The sequence below is a fragment of the Drosophila albomicans genome, chromosome 2L (genome assembly GCF_009650485.2).
Source record: "Drosophila albomicans strain 15112-1751.03 chromosome 2L, ASM965048v2, whole genome shotgun sequence".
NCBI lineage: Eukaryota > Metazoa > Arthropoda > Insecta > Diptera > Drosophilidae > Drosophila > Drosophila albomicans.
This window is the reverse complement of record NC_047628.2, coordinates 7430839-7455080: the sequence shown is the minus strand read 5'-3', so window position 1 is coordinate 7455080 and position 24242 is coordinate 7430839. Positions and strand designations below refer to the sequence as shown.

At 42.1% G+C, this 24242-nt stretch overlaps 1 protein-coding gene across 3 annotated transcripts in view; it reads left to right on the top strand.

The window, feature by feature from the left end:
• Nucleotides 1-24242, top strand: part of LOC117564619 (uncharacterized) — a 72541-nt gene that overhangs the window by 36044 nt on the left and 12255 nt on the right. Inside the window, exon 1 of one of the 3 annotated variants that reach the window (XM_034243474.2) lies at nucleotides 3401-4089. The exons of the other annotated variants lie outside the window; for them this stretch is intronic. Within the exon in view, the coding sequence (XP_034099365.1) occupies nucleotides 4051-4089 (39 nt within the window). The 5' untranslated portion in view covers nucleotides 3401-4050. Of the gene's footprint in view, nucleotides 1-3400; nucleotides 4090-24242 lie in introns of those variants that run through there. 3 annotated transcript variants of the gene reach the window in all.

The following is a 24242-nucleotide window of genomic DNA, read 5'->3' as shown; positions in this document are numbered from 1 at the left end:
GGCCTGACGAAGAAAACAACCAAGGGAAATCACAAAACCAAGGGCAGCCAAAAAAAAAAAACGCTACAGACAATCATCGAATAACTGACAGTCCAATCGACGCTTTTAATGTATCTATCCGTTTCTCAGTTCTATTTTAAATTGCGTCTCCTGCACAGTTCTTTTCTCCTTTCGTTTGCTTCTCTGCATTTTATTGCTTCTAGGGTATTTTGGGGACTAAGGAACCTTTTTGAAAAAATCTTATACGGGAAAGTAATTTTGCAGACTTTTTATACCCGCTACCCATAGTATAGAAGGGTATTATAACTTTGTGCCGACAGGAAATGTATGTAACAGGTAGAAAGAGGCATCTCCGACCCGATAAAGTATATATATTCTTGATCAGCATCAACAGCCGACACGATCTAGCCATGTCCGTATGTCCGTCTGTGTGACTGTCCGTCCGTCCGTATTAACACCAAGATCTTAGAGACTATAAGAGATAGAGCTATAATTTTTTTTCGACAGCATTTGTTATGTTTGCACGCAGATAAAGTTCCTTTCAAATGTTTGACACGCCCACTTCCGGCCCCGCAAATCAATAAAATAAAATAACAACAGTAATTTTCAAGCTACAAAACAAGCTAAAAATTTTGGTGTATATAATAATAGCTATAGTATTTATGATTTCTGAAAATTTGGTTGCGATCAGATAAAAATTGTGGAAGTTATTAAAGAACTACTTTTGTAAGCGCAAAAACGCCTACTTACTAGGGGTTTTAGTTGCTTTGGCCGACAATCTGGTTTATTGTGCCGTCTATGGTATATTTTGAATGTGGTACTACATCGATATAACAAATATACCGATTGGTATATTTTTAGTATATTTGTATTTTGGTATATTTTGAAAAAATACCGCAATATTTTGCTTTTATTCAAATTGGTATCGGGTATCTCACAGTCGAGCACACTCGACTGTAATTTTCTTACTTGTTTAATTACATATTTGAAACAAATTGTAATAAAATTTTGACTAATAATACATCTATTGCTATTATTTAAAATGGTTTGTATCTGATATATTATTTCTTGATAGGTTCATAGTAATAAACAAAAATGAAAATAGTAAGAAATCTCTCAAAATATAAAAATAATATCTAAATTATAAATCACTTCAAAATATCTTATAAAATGTAATCGGGACTCTTCAAAAATATTTATAAAACAAGGGGACAAAAATTTTAATTTTAAAATGATAAACGATTAGTTTAAAGTTCGTATCGAAATCATTTTAAAATCACCCTCAACCCATACACTATTTTAAAGAAAATATATAAAACTTGTTGAATGAGTTTATATCAAATTCAAAAGATATAAAATTATATAAAACGGTCCCGTTTTGACATCTTAGTGGTGTAGATATCGCATTCTGTGCTTGCATAAATCTAAATTCTAAAGACAATAACCTGAGCGCAAATCAACTTCTAACAGAATGAAGACGACGTTTTGACCGTCGTCGACAGCCGCCACCCCAGACAATCTCAACCCAAGAGCAACAATGATGACATACAAGGCCCATTCCTCACCCCCGTGGAGAGCTCTACCTCACGGTGATGCGTTCTCACTATTGTTTGTCGGACAGGAAAAAAGAGAAAGAAATGAAAGGAAAATCGAGTCGAGTTTTATGATCAGGAATGGACGTTGCGCTGAACACAAACCTCAAAAATGTTGAAACAGCGACGGCTATGACGATGGGCAAGGGAACAGCTCCCTGCTCAATAAACACGCACCGTCAGGCAGAGCTCTTGCCAGCACCCCCTTCTGCCTCCTCTACTCCCCTCCCAGCCTTGCTAGCTAAACATTTCTTTTGGAAAAGGTAGTCATAGCCTAACGCTCTTGACCCTTTTTGCACTCAAACCAAGCAACGAAAAATGACTGAACCTTAGCCCACACTGAACACCCAACCTCTAATCCCATCCTAGCACCCGTCGACTTTTTTCTCTTTTATTCTTTTCAAAAACTTCACGCTGCCCAACCCACAAATTTGCCCACTTGCAACCCCCCGCACACAACCCGCACAGTTACGCAGCGCACACGGCAGACAAGCGACAACAACGTTGTCCACTTTCGCACCATCCCACCCCTAACCACCCGCGCTTACACACACATACATACATACACAGTCATAGCACACGTATCCCCTCACCCGGCCTCGGCTGTTGCCCCTGCCAACAGGAACAACAGCAACAACGTTGCGTTGCCGGCTCGTATATTTTTCTCATTTATTTTTCCAGCTCCCAACTCCGGTCTGGCAACTTCACCTCCAGCCACCCGCCATAACGAAACCCAACCCAACCCAAAGCGCCGCAAAGCATGCTTTATTTTTTGTGCGTTTTTCATATCCGAAACGCCGACGAGCTCCGAACTCATACTCCATCCCACCCGACCGACAAATGTCCCCGGCCGAACTCGCTGACGAACCAACCAACCGGCCTTTTTTTTCACCATGCCGGCGAAAGACAAAAGCAACAACAACAGCAGCTCGTCCCCCTCCCACCGCATGACCCAAACTGCGCTCGGCCTCTGGTGCCGCGCTCAGTCACATTGTTGTTGTTGCATTTTTGTTGGCGACGCGCAAAAAAAGCAACAAAAATAATTGCCATTCCCCTCCCGCATACGCCATACCACACTCAACAAACTCACAGCTCACACCTCAACTCTCCCTCCACCCATTGCCACCAAAAAAACTCATGCTCTCTCGCACTCATCCCGCATTCCACATCCCGCACTCTCTGCCCAGTGTCTCCCTAACCATTCACAAAACTCGGCACTCAGCTGTTTGTCAACTCATCTGCCGTCGCCATCCGCTTTGGCTACGGCTGATTCAACTCTCCTTCCACGCACACTCCCCACTCGCTCTCCCCCTCGCTGTGCTCTACAAAGCATGCTTGCGGCGTTGGTTCGTTGACGCCGCCGTCGCTGTCGCCGTTATCGGCGTTTCTCTGTTTTTGTACTCATATCCCTCGACTCGACCATGGATGGTCGGTCGCCCATTGCCCATTGCCCGTCGTTCGCCAAAGTTCCTTGTCCCTCGACCCTCTTGTCCATCGTCCAAGCACATTGTGTTGCATACTTTTTGCCATTTGCCTTCCACACGCACGTTCCGCGTTCTCCATGTGCTTTTTGGCGGCGTCCCACATTCACATTGCCTTGCACACACACGCGCATGTCACGCTCTCGCACTCACTCGTTTCTCTGTCCTTCTCACTCTCGCCAATGCAGTGACATGCTAACACGCGCTCTCTCTGCACTGTGTGCTCTCAGAGCATTGCTCTCTCTCGCTGCCGCAGTCGACGTCGCTGGCTCTGTGGCGGTAGAAAACGCATTTGCCTGTCTCTGTTTTGGTCAGTCAGCAGTTGGCTTTCGTCGTGTTTGGTTCGCCTCTGGTGGAGCGCTCTAAACTCAGCATTAGAATCAAAATCAGAACAGAAAAACAAAAACAAATCAAATCTCAAAGAATTCCACATAACAACAACAACAACAACAACAACCGATTAGCCGATTTTGTGTGCCAAAAACTTGTTAGCTTGTTGCATTCGCCGCGAACAAAAAACAGCTGCAAGAGAAACAAACAACCCAAATATCACAAAAACAAAACAAAGCAAAACAATTTCAAGTGTTGCACATCGAAGCGAAACGCAAAGAAAAGCGTAGCAAAAGAAAACGCGCCAAAATTCATTTTGCATATTATTACACTCTCTCACTCTGTGTGCTTGTGTGTTGAATCAAATCAAGTTCTTAAGCCAACCAAAGTGAACAGTGTTTAGTGTCAAAGATCAACATAAGAAAAGTTGCCTAGATAGCAACTTTGATATCATCGAGTTTTGGCAACGACTGCGTCAATTTAATACTTTGGTTTTTGGCCAATTTCATTACCCGGAGCAGGCATTCAAAAAATTTGCCAAAATTCCGAAAAATCCGAGAAAAACACCAAAAACTTCGACACGTACCGCATCGGCAACCGGTGGCGGTGGCGGAGGTGCTGGCGGAGGTGCCACCACCAGCACAAAAATGGCATCTAAAAGAAAAGCCTCGGTGTTGCTGCACAAGGTGAGTGTCCTCTCAATCTTTTGAATTCGAAGCAACTCAACTTGCAACATCTGTCAAGTGCTCAATGTCCTATAAAAATTCCGCTCCGAATTCGAGTTCAAAACTTTTTTTTTGTTCTTATAAACATGTTCTTAAGATATTAGATCTCAGATAGTGAAACTGAAATTTTTCAAAATAACAAATGGAATATGTACTTTTTAAATATGTATAGCGTTCCGACAATTGTTCTGTAACCTATTAACAGTTTTATATTTGTCGTTAGAAAAAAAGAAGACAAGAATGATCAAATTGTAGTTAAGTTTCAGAAAGAACTATATTATTTATCTCGTATTCCAATTTATTTTACTGGATAACCTCAACAAAATTATTAGGGTAGTATCGTAAATTATCATACCTTTTTTTAAATAGTCGCTTACATTATTTCTAAGATAATCAAAGTTTATTTAATTCCACATCAAAAAGAAGAAATATCATTTATTGTGAAGTTCTTTGATTGTTGAATATGTTGCAGAAACATTTTTTAGAAACCTAATTTTAAAAATAAATTATTCGTGTTGCAATTTCATAGAAAATTCCTTGGAATAGTGTGCTTAGGGTTTATCTGCAAAATGTGATCAACACTAAACACAAGAGCATCCCCTACCATTCGCTAGTCGAGCGTTCACCCCTCTGAGTTTGCTGCCTTCGGTCTTTGCCCAGCCATCTAAACCAATATGAAATCAATTTGCCCCCTTTGCCCAACCACACATCCGTTATTTTTTTTTTTTGGCAACCTTGGACGAGACACATATTCCGCCCAGCCGCAAAGCAAACAAGACCTCCTTCCCTTAAGGCGTTCAAAAGAAATCGAAAAAAGAATAAGAAAAAAACGTAGACAGTCGTAGAAAATATTACTAATACGGCGCGTAGGCAGCAGCCGCATAAGAAAACCTGCTCATAATGCCATTTAGGATGAGATGGTGCCTAGACGTGGGGTTCTCTAATGATATACGACAACAACATGCAGTGTATGCGTGTGTGTGTGTGTGTGTGTGTGTGATGTATAGGTGTGCGAAGCCGTAGGTGTGAGTGTGAGTGTGTATTTGAAGTATATAGAAGCGCGAATGGAGCTGACATGTGTGTGTCAGTTTGTTAGCTATGGTGAATGGGTGTCTTCTGCTCGCAGCCCACCCCCTTTCACCCCCACATAAACACAAACACACACACACACACATGCACCCACATACTCACACACATTCACATGCACTCACACCAATTCTGACTTTACTCAGATAAACCACCCAAAAAGGGCGCACATTTTGCCCCTGCACGGTAATTCATCAAATGACGAAGACGCAGGCAAAGACGAAGATGAAGGTGAAGGCAACAGCAACAACAACGGCAACGTCAAATGGCCGACGGGGGTGAGAGACTTGCGAACGGACTCAGGGTAACTTGGGCGCCACCGCTGTCGCCACAAAAGAAGTAAAGCTTCTTGAGCCAAATGCCACCCGAAACCCACAGTTGATACACAAACACCCCATCGCGTCCACAGGGAGAGAGTTTCCAGCACCCACCCAATTTATGTGTGCTGCTTTATACCCTAAGCTAGCTAAAGCATAACAGCTTCGATGTTGCTGAGAATTAAGGCATCATTTTAATCATAATCAAAACAAAATCATCGGGAAAATAAAGCTTATCAACTGCAGCTGAGATCATACGAAATAATTCGAATTTGAAAAGAAGACCAAACTGAATAATTAGTGTTTAATCTACACCGAATAATAACAAGCAACTTGATTCTTTGAAATAGTCGCTACCCATTTTTAATGAAAAGAAAACAGTGCGGTACTATTCATAAAATATACCAAATTAATATACCAACAAATTCTTAAATATACCGGTGGATATACTTGGTGCATAATGTACCAGATTGTCAACTAAAGCAATTTAAATGAATTCTTCAATAAATTTAAAAATTTTTGTTGGTGTGATTTATTTTAAATAATTGATTGATGATAACTTGAAATGAAGTAAGGCTTAGACGTGCATTAAAATTGTGATTACTTTGATTGTGTTGACTTCGATTTATATTAAAGGTGGCTTTACACGCAAATCACGCCTACCGAACACTTATTAACACATAACGATCACATAGTATGAGGCACCAAACATAGCGGTATTTTGCGCATACGCTCACAAAATCATAATTACCAACATAACAGATCGCTTGGCGTTAACTGTAGCGATATGAATCAAATTCTCTTTTTTTTTTGTCAATTTTTTTAGTAGAGTATTTAATGTTCGCTTTTGCTTGGACTCTTCTCAAGTTGTTTGTTTATTGCAAATATGGGTGGGTCAGTGTAAGAAAAGGGAAGGGAAGGACAAGGAGGAGGAAAAGGAAAAGGGGGTATCGTGTCGAGCCCCCAAACCCGAAGAGCTACAAAAGCATTGACTTTTGTATATAGTCAGCGGCATTTGTATATAAATAGTGCGGGTGTGTTTGCCTGCAAGTGTGTGTGTGTGTGCGTGGGTTTGTGTGTGTCACTTGGTGGGAGGGTGTCAAAGGCAACTTCAAATCCATGAGGGCACTACACACATACAACTTTACTACAAATGGGGAAGGGGAATGTGTGCGATTGTGTTTGAGTATGTGTATGGTCAAGCTTTGTGCTTAAGCGCACATAAGCCGCCGCAGGACATCGTGTGTCCTGCCAAAACGTCTTTAGGTTTAATTTGTACCTCAAAACTGTTCATGGGTTTGGAAACTTAAAGATGTGCCTGCGAGCGCGAGTGCGAGTACTCGCAAACTTTCAAGTACTTGCAAGTCAAATACCAGGCATAACTTGTTATGCTGCTCAGCTGTAATCAAACATGATTTTATGGTGATGGTTCCCCTCTATCTCTCTCTCGCTCTCTCTTTCTCCATCTATCTATGATTCAACAAACTCATTCCCATCCCAGTTATCAATTTGGGGGGGCGACACAAACTTTCGACTTGGCTGGAGAGTGCTACGGTTACACATCTCAGCATTAGTGTCGCAGGCAGACAACGTGCCAGGCGAATCGAAGAAGACATAGCTGACGGCAGAGCCAGTCAATGCCAGGACCAAGGACCAGGACCAAGACCAGGACTACGAATAGGATCAGGCTTGGCATGAGGCAAGCTTTGTAGGTAGGAGTTTGGCGACGATGTCTTTGCCTGACGCTTGTCTTGTCTTGGCTCTCTACCTCGGTTAGATGTTACGGAAAATTGCTTACGGTTTTTTGCACACACCAACACACATGTGTGCACGTTCTTCCACACATGAATAGAGAGGGAAAGAGGGAGAGAGAGAGAGAGAGTGAGAGAGTCAGAGATGAAGGCAGCTGGAAGGGTGGGAAGGACCGCGGGTAGCGTCACATCATACAAACAGACAAGTTAGACAGCCCAGGACCCTCATCTGCTCATCCATTGCTCGAAAATAGAAATAGATGACAAGAAAACCGACGACGAAGACATTGCTGTAGAAAATCCTTTTGGAATGGGTAGCGCCTGCCACGATGCCAGGACGATGACGACAGCAACAGCAAAAGCAACAGCAACAGCAACATTGAGGAACGAGAACGAGGACGACTTTGGCTAAGGGCAAGCGACAAGCTCGACGGGTTACATTAGGCTGATGCGCGCAAGCACTGCAAGAAATAGTTGACCACAAAAGTGATGAATTTTTAAACCGTTAAATCAAGAGTTAAAATTAGGCAGCGTATTACCAAACTGACATTTAAAATAGAAATAAAATAATGTCATTTTAATACAAAAGTGCACTCAGTGACAAGCTTTCAATACAAACGAAAATAGAAAGAAATTAATAGAAGTTGCTTCACTGACTATATCTTTGCCTAAGATAAAATTGAAACCGTTAAGCAAGATCAACTTGCATGCATATTTCATAGACGTTTCCATCTCCCTGACAAGGAACATTATTAGCATTTCACTTGCCTAAAATGTTGTCGATAACTATTCCTTAAATATTCGCCTGATAGCCGCATCATTTTTGCTAGTGTAGACCATCACTTGCTCCTGGGCTTGCCATCCAAGTCCCTCCATACACACACACAGACAGCCCAAGCACACCCATATAAATAACAGCCATCAGCTCAAAGCTCTCCCGCTCCATTCCACACACTATATACACACCCACACACACACACACACACACACCCAGTTTCGTAGATAAGAGGTGGAGGAGGCGCTTGCGTCTCTGGTTTTAGGAAAAACCTTCCATAGAACGTCTTTACGTACTGTCAAGCGCAAAACAGACAAACCAAGGTGGCTAGGCCATCACCCACACTCATCGAACTACACAGCACACATACACACACACACACACGCACACAAGCTAACACCGACAACTGAACTGAACTCCATCTTGGCCAAAATGAAGGCGCTGCAGCAAAAGCAGCAGCAACAGCAGCAATGCCACAATCAAAGTTGCTGCGAAAACTGAGTTAGAGGCGGGTACAGACTTAGCTCATCCCAATCTTAACACATACATGGAAACTTACACACACACATCCACAGAAGTCCCACATCACAAAAAGGACGCCCGACATGCGACGCCGCCCCCAAATCCACACACAAAAACAATGCCAAAAGTTTCTACACACACATACGACAAATAAGAGCAAGAAAGGGCGGCAAGCAGGGACAAAGGAAGGGAAGGGCAAGGGGAGACGGCGCCTCACCTTCGTGCCAAGTTGGATGCTGTCTTGCCATGTTGCCAAGTCAAAGCAAAGGCTCCATGCCATGCACTCTCTGCCCCAAATTGTATGCTACACTTTTCATAGGCACAGCTTCGTATGTGTGTGTGTGTGTGTGAGTCTCTGCCTGCATGTGTGTGTTTGTGTCTGTGCGAGTGTCTTCGACTTTGGCTTAGTATTTTTGGTTAATTTTCTTGCAGTTTTAGGTTACATTTTTGGCTTTTCCCCACTGATGCCTGTCGGCTGTCGACTGGGATCTTTCTCTCCTTCCAATTTCTCACTCCCAATTTTTCCCTGCGCCGCCCCCAAATAACCGCCTTACTCAATCCTCTGTTTGGCCCCAGGCCTTTCACTTGTAAAAGACGTTTGCTTAAAAGCCACCACACTAGCAACACACTCACACTCACACACTCACAGGCACATGCACAATCCTTGCTCACACACACATATGCACACTCACATTTAGTTAGTTTGTGATGCTTTTTAGTGCCAGAGACCGAGACATCTTAAAGGGGTGCCGCCACACATGAGCAGGGAACAGTGACTATAGCAGGGGAGCATTGACTAGAAAGGGCGAGCAGTGAGCAGGAAGATTCAAGCTCAAGTCCTGCAGCCGCCTCCTCCCTCGCCTCTCTTGCCACTGTCGCCAGCAGGCAGCATACAAATGAAACCCATGTCAGTTTGTAGCAAGTCCTCCAGCTCCACCCCCGGTTTTAGTCCCTGACTCAGCCTCATTCTCATTCTCATTCAACGGTTTTCTTCGTCTGCTGGCAGCAACGCTACTCTTACCCTTCATTATACGGCCTGTGCCGGAGAGGTAAGGCAAGGCGACTGTTAGTTTGAGGCTGCTGATGAGCTACAAAGGCAGAGCCAACAAATTTTTATGCTTTCTGCCTTTGTGCGCTGTTCATCAGCCGCATTTTACTTTTATTACTTGGGACAATGTCGCAGACCAAAGCAACCCAAGGCAGCTACAACAACTGCCCGCCTTCTTCTCTCCCTCTCTGAGTTTTGGGCTTAATGAAAATGAAGGCAACGACAACAACATCAACATCAACAACAACAACTTATGCGCTGCTTATCCGTTATCCCCTGAGCAACGCCCAGCTCAAAGCAGAGTCCACAGCAGTCCAAATGTCCACACGATTGATGTGTAGATGGAGCACACTTGAAGGCGTCGCTAACCAAACGTTCTCGTCTCGTTTCGTCTCGACTAAAGATTATTACTTGCGACAGTCTTCGAAAGTCCGACACTGACACCGACATCGACTCTACGTCCGACTTCGAGTCCGAGTCTGAAACAGAGTTTCAGCTCTCGTTCAACGTCTTCGTCCCATAGTCGCCGCCATCGTTTTCGTCATCGGCAGCAGCAGCAGCAGCGGTTTTTCTTTGGCCTGGTACAACGCACGTCCAATCGTTACCCGTCTTCAACCCCCCCCCTTAACTGTCCTTGTCTAATGGTCGCCCACTCAGTCTGCGAGTCGCTCACTCGAATGCTCAAAACGCCAACACAAAACGATTCATCTTCCCGTGCTTTCAATCCCACCCAAGCCGCCGTTTCCAACCCAACCCCAACCCCAACCCCCCAATCCCCTTTTGCATTACCATCTAGAATCCACCAACAACCGTTGGAGCCAACTTTCCGCTTAGCTAAAACGTTGGCCTTCATTCTTGAGCTACGTTTTTTCCCTTGTCGTTTTTTCCTCTTTTTTTTTGTTGCTCCGCACTCTTCGTTTTCCTTTTGCGAGATTTGAGGCTGGCGGCCTTATCTTTGGGGCCTGAGCAACGTCTTCTTGTGTTGTCCTGCCTTCCTGCCTGATGCTGATTCACAGCGATGTCTTCTCCTTCCACTTCTGCTTCCACATCCACATCGTCTTCACTTACAGTCCCTGGATAGCAGTGCCAGCAGCTAAAGCAAAAAAAAAAGGTTTCCGGTTGCGACTTCCTTTTTGGCTACAACGTTCTCGTTGCCTGGGTATTGCGTTTGACTCAACTCGCCTTCTCCTTCTCCTCCCACTCCCTTCCTTGCCTCCCTCTTGACTACTCTCGGACACCAGAAGCTCAAACACAAATTAGAGAACTTTGCAGGCAAGCCAACTCTCCTCGAGAACTCTGGCAAACTTTGAGGCACAAAATATTGAGAAAAAAACAACAAATATAAGCCGCAGTTGAGTAATGAATAAAGAGGGGGGTAAGAAAATGTTACAAATGTGCAAATGTTCAAAGGGTTGGAATAGCAGAGAATCCGTAGATCTCTCAGGTCTTTTGCCGTAGTTTAACAAAAGTTTAAACTAACATCTCGCAAGCAGCATTTTGTGAATCGCAACTTGTCCCGTCACATCAAATAGACAATTTAGTTTTTGCTCTGCAACCTGGAGCTTCTTCCTCAAGCCTACATCAAAATTAACTATTGAGTGCACACACATACACACTATAGATATCAAGAAGCATTCGTAGTTCTCAGTCTCAGTCCTAGTCTCCGATGGACGGTGACTCCAACCCCTCATCGAGTGCCGTTCCATGACGACCCACTCCAATTTACTCACTGACTATCAGAACTGCTAATGAAATACGCCACGTAGCGTGCGCTAGCAACTTTTCCTTTGGCTCTGGGGGTTGTTGAATTCCTTCGTCCTGCTATTGAATTACTCAAGCATCGTAGTTGTCCTCCCCCATTTCCCCGATCTCCAACTCTAACACTCATCGTTTCACTTGGACTGCAGACCTCACTTCCCAGAGCTGGCAACTAGCTCAAGTCAGCAACATTTCAGCGCGAACGTTGTGTCTTGTACCCTTTCAACGCTCTGCTCCTTTGCCACACTTTGCCCTCTTTCACTCTCAAGCCAACCCCTACCACCATAGGTGGTACACCCCAAAAAAAAGAGAAAAATAAAAAAAAAACAAGAAAAAAGGAAAAATCTATTCTGCAGGGGCTTTAACAAGAATTTGCGCTTTATTTTCTACTATGAAGTCGGGTAACTGGCCAAAGGTGGCTGAGACCTGAGAAAAAACTGTGGAATGGATTGGCAAATATTTGTAGTTTAAATATTGATCACGTTTACATGTGCAAAAGACTAATATCGACACCTTTCGAGCTCCGTCGAAACCAAATTTATAGGAAACTAATTACGCAGAGTGTTGATAATATCTGCTGATCAAATATATGGAAAGAACTTCTCAATTAAAACGAGATATTTTTAAATTTTAAATTTCCTAATATTTGTTCCCATTCTTTATTTATATAAAAATTCAAATCTAGATCTTTATTTATTATCCTTTAAAGACTATAATATATGCACTAATCTACAATTTATACTTTTTTGAAATGATAAATTATTTTTTTTTATTTTATATAAAAAATACAATTTTATTATTTTAGTTTTTTTATTGGAAGCAGAACTTATTAAACATTATTTCAGATCCACTGTTTATTATCGCCAGAACCTTTCGTTGTCTTTGATGCTGCCCTTAACAAACACTCTCACCCCTATTCCACCCGCTGCTAGCTTTACCTATATTTTCTCCCTCATTTTATCATCTTCTTCCTAAGCCATTTGCTTCTCCTGTCCCATTGTCGCCACCCACAGCCAACAGTGAATTGGGAGTTGCAAACTAGGCGGCAGCAGAAACAGAAGCAGCAGCAGCAGCGTCGACGTCGTCGTCGTAGGCTAACCTAACCCTTCATCAGCTAACCAACACCCCAGGATCCTGCCACACCCCAGACCACCCCCCAAGCCCGAACCATTTGGATGGTTACCCTTGGCATGGTCGTTGTCTGCTTTTTGCTTGCTTTGCCAAGCGCAATTTTTATACAAAAATTTTCTTTTTCCGCCACCCAACGATAGACGTTTTCCCTTGCCATGCCAAGCATAATTTGGGGTGTAGCAAGGAAAGAAACGGAACAGAATAAATTGGAATGGTTAGTCGGTTGGAGAGGGGAATGTAGGAAAGTGAAGTGAAGGTAACCCTCGCATAAGAGTCACTTGGCAGCAGGAGAAGGACAGAGCAGGGCAGCGGCAGTGGCTGGAGGAAGACGACTAGAGAACTGGGGGAGACTAAAGGACTAGTTCACGCGGACGTTCTCCGCAACGCTTTTTATTAGTGTATTTCAGATGCTTTGCGCTGCTGTCTCCGCTTCCCCCCTAACCACTCGCACTCGTGGCGCCCTGCTATGTCCTGTGCCCTGTGCGATGTACTCAACCAACAGTCGCAGTCCTTGCTCATCAGCGAGTCGTTGGTCGGTTGGTAGCTGACTCCAACCACCGTTGATGTTTCTGCTGCTGTTGCTGCTGCTGCTACTGCCACTGCTCTGGCTGCCTTTGCACGTTTGTCCATTTTAAGTTCGAGCTCTGCCCGTGGCACTCATCCAGCAGCGCTGAGTCCTTCATCTGGGTGCTATCCCTTGGACCTCCTCCTAGCAGCATCGCCCTCATTTATTTTGCACCCACGCCTCGCAGCAAAGTTTGTCTTGCGTTTCGTTTCGTTTCGTTTGGGTTTTTCATTTTTTAGATTATTTCTTGCCCCAGTCACCCCGCTCACGTTGTTTCGTGCTCTTCTCTTTTCTTCGCTTCCCCCCTGCATTCGCCATTTTCCATTTTTATTTTAGCATCCTCTGCTATCCTGGCGAGGACTAACGAGCATGTTACTCCTTTCCTTGCCTTGCCTTTCGCTTTTATTATTATGCTTTGGCGCACATTCCAACCAAAAAAAAAAAAAAAGAGTACAAAAAAATATATAAAGTTGTGTACCGCTTTGCCATCTTCCCACTCCCCGACTCTAACCCCGCGTAACCAGGCTACGAGTTTCTCGCTCTGGACGCTGCAAAAGTTGCATGTCCGACTCGGACTTCGACTCAGACTGGGACTCGCTCCCTCCATCGGTCTCGGTCTGGGGCCATATAAAATAATAACAACTAACTAAAAATCCGTACGCTTTAGCTGAAAAATCCTTTTGTTTTGCTTGCGTTGCCCCTCTACACGATATATAAAAAAAAACACAGAAACTACTTGCAAAAAAAAAAGACAAAAATAAAAAACCGGTAGAAGGCGGACTAAAAAATAAAAAAATAGAAATTGTTTGGCCCGCTCAAATTCAATGCAAAACTTTTGCCTCCGTCGGCGTCTGGCAGCCCACATAAATTTTGAGCCCAGAACACTTCTCACCCCCTTCGAAACCTCTAAGCGCTCACTTTTTCTGGTCCGGGTGGAAAGTTTATCAGCGCGTTTGTCTGCCAGTACCCAAAAACCCCAACCCATCTCATCTCATCACACCCCCCCTTGCCTCTTGCCCATTGCCCGTCACCCTTCACCCCAGCGACCGCCTACGCTGAGTCCTTTTTTTCGACCCCGTCCGGCTTGTTTGTCTTACTTTTGACCTCTATAAGCGCGGCGCCGCCGGAGCCGCTAAAGCAGCCCCGATAATAATGAATTCGAAAATAAGCGAATGCAGTTCCTGCAAACTGAAATTATATGGAGGGAGCAGAGCTTACAGTGCAAAGAGATCACAAGGATTAACTATGAACAGTTCCTTTGTGGCCGTAATAAACTTGACTGATGCATTGCACTTCGGGCATAGTCCTTAGAATGCAAATCAGAAAGAACACTTTATGCACCAAAATATACAAGTCTGCAGGACTTAAATAAATATAGAGTATTAGTACATTTAAATTCATTTTGTAGTTGTTTAGGGTAGAAGTCTTATAATCAATTGAACTAAACAAACTCTTAATTTATTAAAATGATTAAAAAAAACTCATAATTTTTTTCAAATATTCTTCGCCCTGAAGACTGTGAATAGCACAAATCATAAAATTAAAAAAAATGTTTAAATATCGTATGATAATTTTTTAAGTATTTTGTAACCCTTTTTAAGTAATGACTTTTCAATAACCAAATACATTACATTTTATTTACTACTTACCTATTCACATATTTGGAGTCATAGAAGTAGAATACAACACTTAGCAAGTTTGAGTATGTTCTATTTATTAGCTTTTGTCCACGTTGTTTAGTATATTCTAAATGATTATATATGTAAATATTGCTAACATTAAAATCACATTTATTTCTCTTAGTTTTTATTTGCTATCAAACAATTAACCAAAGCATTTGTTTTCTTTCTTTACAGGTAAGCATTGAACAAAAATTTCCTTCCATAAAAATAAACAATAAGTAAGTACAAGTACAAAAATATTTATTTGGCCTATTTCTCTAAATTTGCCATCAGTAAAATGGATAAATTCTGAAATTAGATGAATTTAGTTTACAAAGATACTGCAAAAACGTAAAAAAGAAGTAAAAAATGCACTCTCTCTTGGCTTAAGCAGCTTAAAATTAATTTACATGGAACTTTCATAGTACCAGGACGTAATCAAGGATCTGGGTGCTACTCCTAGGCTTGCAATCTAAAAAAAAAAAATAATATTCAGTTGCAGTGGCATAGGAATTATACATTTGCCGCCGGAAGTTGAAAGTGGCAGTCGCGTTGCTTACACAGAAAGCAGTAGAAAGAGAGAGAGAGAGGGGGACAGACAGAGTGCAATAGAAATTGAGTGGAGAAAGAGGGTCAACATGTAAAGCCTCCTAAAACCTAACTCCATCTTCAACCCCTCCCCACAACGCCAACCCCATTCCGACCACGCACTTAATAATACGGTTTATTAGCGACATAAGCACATCCGACGCTGGGTGCAGACATTTTAATTGGTAGGCGAGTGCATGGTAACATAAAAATTATAGTAGAGTGCAATGTTGAGGGCTGCTGTGGCATAAAGCACAGGGGCGGGGGAAGAGGCAAGGGTGCGGCCTGTAAACAGAGTCTGTCTGTCAGCGAGGCAAACAGCCTGGCTCCCATGCAACATCGAGGGGTGCAAGGCTGAGGCAATTGAAATGTAGGATATACTCGTACTTCAATCATTGGCTGCTTTTGTCTTTTCCAACAGTTAAAAGTGGTTCATGGTGTGGTCTAGGTGGTCTGGCTTCGAGGGTGTTAGAAGAGGGCAGGGGAGACAGAATGGGAGGGAAATAGTGCCTGCTGCATTGCCACAAATTAAAAAGTGCTGCGTTTTTTTTAATCAAAGCAGCATTAAGAACTCATAGATGCATGTAAAAAAGGCGCAGAACACTCTGCTACATCGTTTGGGCACTATAATTCAAATGATGGGTAGCTTTTATATAGTCAAGAAATATAATTATCTATAATATAATTAAATTAAAAATGAGATTTATTTTTCAATAACAATCAAAGCCGCAACAATTATTTTGATTTCATAGCACATTTAATTTGAGTAAATACAATAATTGTGGTTTCAATATTGCTTGTTTTAGGCTTATTTGAGTTTTCAAATAATTTGTTTTTGCGCGCATATTTTGTGTTAATTTATGTTATGTCCAAATTTGTATCTTTTGAGCAATCTACAATTGTTCAACTTTAGCTTATATTTCTATAGTCATGTTCATTGCCAAATGCTCAAGCTGTTGCAGAGTGTAATTGAGTACTGCCTTTTGTGTGTGGGTTGGCAAAGGGTTTCGGGCTTTGGGTCTAGGTAGTTAGTGTCTTTGTGAGTCGCCGAGTTGCCCATTTAAATGCGGCAGAATGTTGCGTTGAAGTGCAGCTTAACAATTTTCGTGCCTCGCTGCAAGTCTCGAAAACAATTCTAGCGCTGGGCTCCGAGACCCAGAGAACCCTTTTCATGTCGCTGGTCCGTGGACCGTGGATCGTGTGTGGGTCGTGGCTCCATCGTTGGCAGACGTACGAATTTTCCACATCCCTAAATCGCTAATCTGCTACGCATTTTTGCCATGCCAGAGCTCCCAACCCAAAGTCCCAGCTCTCTCCACCTTCACTGCTTTTTGTAATAATTTCCCAATGTGTGTGAGGCAGATGGAGTTTTTCCTTTTTTGTTTTTTTTTTTTTTTTTTTTTGTTTTTTTGCTGTTGTTGCACCCAAGCGCGAATCGGCAACTTTGAGCTGTAAACTTTGGCGGGTCCTGGCTGGGGCCCAACCGGGCTTAGCTTGGTTGGGTTCGTGCTGTTCTAGCTCTGGGTCTCGTTCTGACTCTCATTTCGACTCCCACTGCCACATATGTGCGAGGGCGCGATAAGGCGTCAGAGAAATTGAAATTGTTACCATTTGTGAAGGTTGCCGCCGCAACGCTAGACGACGACGACGACGACGACAACGAAAACGGCGACGATGACGACGTCGACGTCGACCCTGCCAGGCATACATACTCTTACATAGGTGTGTTCGCCCAACCAGGGTGGGCACGCTAGAAAAACAAAAAAAAAAAAAAAAAAAAAATGAAACAGAGCAGAGAAGAGCTGAAAAAAGCGTGCAGAAGCGAACGCAAGTTTCGCCTCAGCGAAGGTTGTAAAACCGCCAGTGACGACATGGGAAATGGCAAATGGCAATGGGAGCCTTTGGAACATTTTGTGTTGCCAACTTTCAGGCGCGCTCACAAAACTCAAGTGCGCTTCGGGGACGCGACGCGTGTTGTTCTTGTTATTGCTACTGCCGCTTCTGCTGCTGCTGCTGCGTTTGGGTCGCGGCCGTAAGGTGAGTGGGACAAAAGGTTGTGGGTGTGTAGTTGGTCTGAGGCGATGTTGATTATGATGGCATCGGCCATCAAATTGCGGAATGGGCTTGGCTTTATTTCGCTGTGGATCTGCACTCTTTGGACTTGAGTTGAAACGAAACTCGACTCAGCATAACTGAAATTGCCCAGCGAGTAAAATGTCTGGAATAAATTAGATTAAAACTCTGCAAATTATGACATACAAACAAGTAGCCATAAAACATTTACTTGCTATGGACTAAGAGTTTTCTATTTAATAGCAGATCTTTAGCTAACATTCTATTTTTCTCAGTTCATAATTTAATCAGTTCTTTTTGCAAATTCAAAATGTATATTCATAGCAGCTAGCACAATATCATTTATATCAGTTTCTTTGGCCAACTCACTTCAAATTAAGTTCAACTCGCTGATAATCCAGCACAAACTCATACTCAACCCCTTTGTTGGCAATGTGGCCGCCAAGTAAAAAGTTATATATACATTTTTTGTCGGAATATATTTGTTGTATTATCTAGCTGACTTTCTTTTGTGAAAAGTTGGAGGAATGGGGAATCGTCCATAAAGGCAAAATTCGATGGCAAAAAGGGGCTCCCATTTTTACCAAAAATATCACCTAAAAAAAAAACGAAATGAAGAAGTAGAAGCACAAAATAAAAAATAAAAGAATGAGCAGAGCAAAGAGAAAACCCACGTGAACTCATGCCAACAAAACGTTTGCCGCATCTTTTGGGATTTCTTGCCTCGTTTAAAAATCATTCAAGCAGCAGACACAGCCCAACTCACAACTCACAGCCAACTGAACCACCAAATCAACCCATCCACCCACCCATCCTCCCACCACCCACAGACAGTGCCACAAATTGTGTCAAAAACGTTTGGCGTTGTCGCTGGAGGCAGCAGCAGAAGCAGAAGCAGCAGAATCAGCAGCGAAGTTGGCTGTAAAAAGTGATGGTTGGGTCCATGTGCCCACCTCTAAAACGTTTGTTTGGTATCCCCTTCATTTTTTTTTATGTTTTTGCGCAGTCCCAGACCCAGTTGAAGTCTCCCTTCCGATCTCCGTCCTCAGTGTATGAAACTTTGACGCCTAACGAAAGAGGCAGCAAATAATTCATCATTTTGCCTTCAGACTTCAGAGCATTTCCTCTGCCAATGTCGCTGGCAAATCCTCTGGCTCTGGCTTGCCTGCCATGCAGCTAAACTTTCCCATCTCCTTCTCCAGCTTCATCCCCATTCCCATCCCTATTTCCATCTCCATCCATCTCCACCTTCTTTCAAGCTCTGGCTGAATACTGCCCCTTCGGCGGTAAAGCAAAAAAAATATTATTTGGAACGGTTTATCATCAATTTTATGTGCGATTTTTCTTTTATTTCCTTTCTTATTTTCGCTTTTTTTATTCTTGTTTGTTTGCGCTTTGCTTTTAGTCTGCTGGCTCCCTTTACCCTCCCGCACCCGACCAGAACTTGGCTTCATCAGTTCCTTCCTCTTTCCCAGTCTCGCTGCCCCTTTTCTCGTTTCTTTATGCTTATCTTAGTCCGCTCTGGAAATGAGTCCCGCTTGCAACTTGGGGCTGTCAGAGAGAGAGAGAGAGAGAGAGAGAGAGTCGGAGCGAGGCAGTCAGGAATAAGCCACTCGCTGTGACTGTCTTTTCGAGTGAAAATCAAGTGAAATTCGATTTGATTATGATTTGTTTCGATTGCCGACGAACAGAGTGGGAATAACGCGGAGAGGGGAAGCAAGATGGTTACCTACCTCAGCCTAGCAGTCGAGCAGTAGTCCCCAACAATTGCACTGAGTGGAGTCTGAGTCTTGCTCTGCAAGTTGAATTTGATTTTTCGAATTGCTTGCCTTTTGCCACGGAGACTTTCACTTAACAAGATTTTCTAACGAAGTTTTACGAGGCCAGTTAAGAACTGCTGCTTAGAAACAGACTCTATCTTAAGATCATCGTGACGCAGCCGAAAAGATAGTTTTGAAATGCTTCCTATATCTATGCTCATAATCGTTATAAAAACAAAGCTTTATGCTAAACACACATAGGTTTCATTATGATATAAATATTTCAGTTTGCAAATATTATTGTATTGAAATTGTATTATTATTTCATTTCATTTTACTACATAAATATTTCGGCATTTCCATGATTTAATACCAGTATTATTTGTTCAATCTGCATACATGTTTTATGTGCATCCTTATATGTTATATACACAATATATATTGTTTAGTTTTCATAAAAAACATTTATTGGTACACGTCGGGCAAAAACTGTCAAACGCAGCAACGCATCAATCAGCGGTCAACAGCAACAATAGAGAACACCAAAAATTATATTTATACATACACAATGCAGGTACAACTATACACACACAAACACATGTGTTTGAACGTATTTATGTATAAAATAAATATTATTTTTTAGACTTTGTTTAATTAAGCTGCGTATTTTGTTATGATTCTTTTTGTTGTTGGTAAAAAATTTAGTTTGCTTAATATTTCATGCGTTAAATATTTGATAGCTCGCATTGGGCATACAGTTCCACAGCTCATACGGTCAGCTACATACGCAAAGCAGTGTACATTACTTTTTTTTCTCACAATCCACTCAAATTTACATTCAAACAAAAAACAATACATACAACAACTAAAAGCAAAAAAAATTTGGATCAATAGAAATGAAAAAAAAAATTAAAAATGATGAAAATAAAATTGGAAGTGCAGCTCTCGCTGCATTTGCATATTCAAATAATTTTTTATAAAATAAGTATACATACAAAAAACATGCGAACGTCGCGTATACGCCGTGGGTGCACATAAGGATTGCATAAAATATGAGCGACACATAGAAAAATCAGCGCTGCATTAATAAAGACTCACACCCCTTGATCAACCGCAACGCATGAAGCACATATTCTATTTCAATTATCCCATCTTGCCATACTTTAAAAAATATTTAATTTCTGCATATTTAATAGGAATTTAATTTTTATATAAATATTAAAATGAATATATGTGTATTTTTTTTAGCATTTTTCAATTTTAAATTGCCAATTAAATATTTTTGTTGAAATATGTGGCTTTCCTTTTCAAAACTCGTATTAATTTTAGCGATTGATTTTCACTTAACACACCTTTGAGTCACTTTCCCTACTTGTCCGTTTGGCTGTTACACGCCTCATCTATCAGCACTTCACTTGCTTGTGGCCAAAATGCTGCTCTGGTCTGGTGTCGCTGATTTGCGTTTGGAATTTTCATATGAATTCTCATCATGTTGCTGATGAAGATGGCATCAATGATGATGACGTTGCAGCTGTTGCTGCTGCTGCTGCTGTTGCTGCTGCTGCCTGTTGCCGACAACTGCACAACAACCTAACTCTAATGCACTGCCGTTAACCGAAATCTATTGAGTCCCCTACACACTTGACCAACACTTCCCCTTCAGCTCTTCCTGCTGTGTCATTCATTGCACATGGCGCCCGTTTAGAAGTCCAAAATATCTCACTTCAGGTGCAATAGGGCAGACTTTCGCTCTCGACTAGAATGAAATTCCATTGGACTTTTTTGCTTAATAATTTCTTGTTACAATTTTGCGCGATTTTTATTCTCAGTTTGTTGCATGTAACTTAACTTTCCGGTAATTAATTACATTCAAAGCCTACTCAAATTTTTGAGTTTTATATTCCTGGAAACAAATTTATTAATTAATGAAATTAACTATTTTGGCCAATATAAATAAAAAATATTTGTAAAAAGGTCCAATTTATTTTTAACTTTCTATTCAAAATACTAGAAACAAAAACTAAAAAATATAATTAACGTAACTTCTGCATTCCACCTTTTCCCTGCTCATAAGTTAATTCTAGATTTTAAATTTCTCCTTTGAACTACAATTAAAAAAAGCTTCCATGTAAATTATTGCGTATAGCTTTGTCCCATGCTTACCATTGCAACAAATCGTTTGTGTTTTGCAACTAAAAATACAAAACATTTCGCCAATTTACATGCAAACCATTTGCCCACTTCTAGGACTGTTCTCTGCATTGCTAAGCTGCCTTCCCTCTACTCTACTACATAGAAAGCTAGCATTGTGATAGCGCGTAAAGCTGGGTGTGCTCTCAGCTAATGCATTGACTAACGGCCCATTATGCATACGTGGCGTATGAGTGATTTGTTGTTGCCAACAGGCCGAGTCACAAAACAAAACAAAAAACAAAAAAAAAAAAAAAGAATAGCTGAAGAGAATTTGCGAAAACGTGCAAAAGCGCGCTTGCAACGCGTTGCACGCACCAAGAACCAAAAATAAAATGCAATTTTTGTTGCTGTCGGATGTTAAAATTATTGCATTTGCTGCCCGAGTCCAACGAGGCAACAATCGTGGCCCTTGTGGGTGGCATTAACTGGTCCGCCCGTTTGTCCCAATGCCACCACCTCATTTGTGTATACACGCATCTCTGTATGCGTGTGTGTGTGTGTGTGTGCGTGTGTGTGTGTGTGTGGGTTGGCATTAATTGTGATGTCTGGCGTGGTCAGGAGCCGGCTGATGAGTAAGTAGATTTCCTTGTATGCAGCAGCCTCCGCCTGCCGTTCTTTTTTTTTCGTATACATACGAGTGTTTGTTGTTGGAAGTACGCCTACTTTTTTGCATTGCACGCTGCACGCTGCTGCTGGGGTGTAAGGGTAAGAGGTGGAAGACTCGGTTTGGTTTTTTCTGCACATTGCCTCATTGATAATAATGCCCCCCGCTGCCGCCAAGCCACCTATCCGCCTAGCCGTGCAGCATCGGCTGCAGTCGCGTTGTCGGTTGTCCGCTGTCCGCTCGGTTTTTTGCCTTGCATGCGGCGTATGCGTAATATTTTTAAACACACACGCACGCACATACACGCACTGCGATTACGCGGGACTGAGGACTGTCCTGAGGTAGCAGCAGCAGTGGGTAGTCAGGCATCATCAGGCATCGGGCATCGGCCAGGCATTGCTGCCCAGTGAGAGAGTCGTCGTTGTAGTGCGTTGTGCGTGTGGCCAGCGCGAAAAAGGACCAAAAAAGCTCCGCCTTAAAAATATGCGCGCACCAATTGCCATTTGTGTCTGTTTTTCTCTTTTTTACACGCACGGCGCGAAATGTGGGCCTATGTTGCACAGTGAAACGTCTGATAAGCGCGCATAGTTGTTGCTTCTCTCGTTGCTGTTGCTGCCGCTGCTGTTGTTGTAAATAAAAAACGTTGCACAGCAACAACAACAATAAAAACAACAGCAGCGAAAAAAGAGTGGAAAACGCACGCGATGCCAACGGCTGACAAATGAAAAGTGCAAAAAGCGTAAAAATCGCTGCGACCGCTGGAGAAGCCTTCTCTTTTCTTTTTTCGCACTTTTCGGACGCCAAGCTTCGTTACTGGTCCATGGGGCATCCCCGGAACATATGGCAACAAAACTTTACATACTTGTAGGCGTTATTTTTTTTGTATTATTTACGCACCTCTCCATCGCAGGTCGAGGGTTGCGGTTAAGTGGCCTCGCTGAGTTGCAACAGAGCGGGGACGGGAAAGAGAAGGGAAGAGGGTGGCAAAGTTGTTGCGGTTACTGAGGAAATGGGCATCAATGTCTGACAATATTATGTTTCAATTTCTGCCTTGGACTGAGTGAGTCGGAATTGGAGATGAGGACTGAGTCTGAGGCTTTTGTCTGCGCGAAATTTGACTTGATGATGGAAATATTAATAGAGTCTCGGGGGAGAGAAACATAATAAGATATGCAGTTACGACATGTCAAAGGCAAAAGGGAGAATATTGTTTGATTTTATAAACGAGTTGATTGGCTTTGAGTGCGAAAAGCCACAGATCAACTTTAAGGTTTGTTCAAGTAGTGAAATGTTTCTAGGTTAAATAATACTTAACCACATACGAAATTTCTATGCATAAAACTATTTTTATATATAATTGTTCTCTTCAGATTTGTAACTTCAAAAAGTGGTAAAAATAATATTCGCAGCCTGACCTTAACGGAGTCCATTGTTTGGCAGCATTATCATCTGTTCCGCTTCAACTGCGCATTTTGCACCTAAATGTCAGTTGCTCCTCAGTCGCATTTGCTGCTGGCAATGGCAATACTCATACGCCTCGTATGCGCTTTTGTGAAATTTTTGGCGTTTCCGTTTCATTTATATTTTTTTGTGCTTTTTTCGGAGCAGATCCCACGCATAGCTTAAAATGCAATCACGAAGTAGGAAGCACAAACAGTTGAAACTTTTTTGTTTCTCTTTTGTCCCATTGGCCAAGGCAGCTAAAAAGCAATGGTGTTCCTACACACACCCTTTCAAGCATGTGTGGGTATGTGTGTGTGCATGTGAGTTTCTGCGTAGTTTCTGTACATTTTTATGCTTTCGCATTTGCCGCCAGGCGAAAAATGGACAAAGCGCGAACGACAATTGCTGCAACAGCAAATATTACAAAACTTGAAACTCTATAGAAAAAAAAGATATTTAATAATTGTATATAACATATGTAACTGCATATTTATATATATCGTGTATTAAAAATGAATTCAAAAATTCATAAAATACCCTATACAGCAAACACAATACCCTGGCATCATAGAATAACTTCGAAAGCTTATTGTGAGCACCTCTTACACAGCTTTGATGCACACCTGCCTCCACTGTGGTGCAGGCAATCCTTTTTGCATTTGATAGCATTGATGATGTTTTGGTTTACCATTTGTGACCCAGGCTATACTATATTATATACACCAAAAACTAAATAGCAACACAAAAAAATGCATGTGTATTTATATAAAAGAGCTCTTCCCTCTCGCCTCTCTCCTCTGCCTATGGAGCTTTTGATTTGCTTTCAGTTTTTGGGGTTT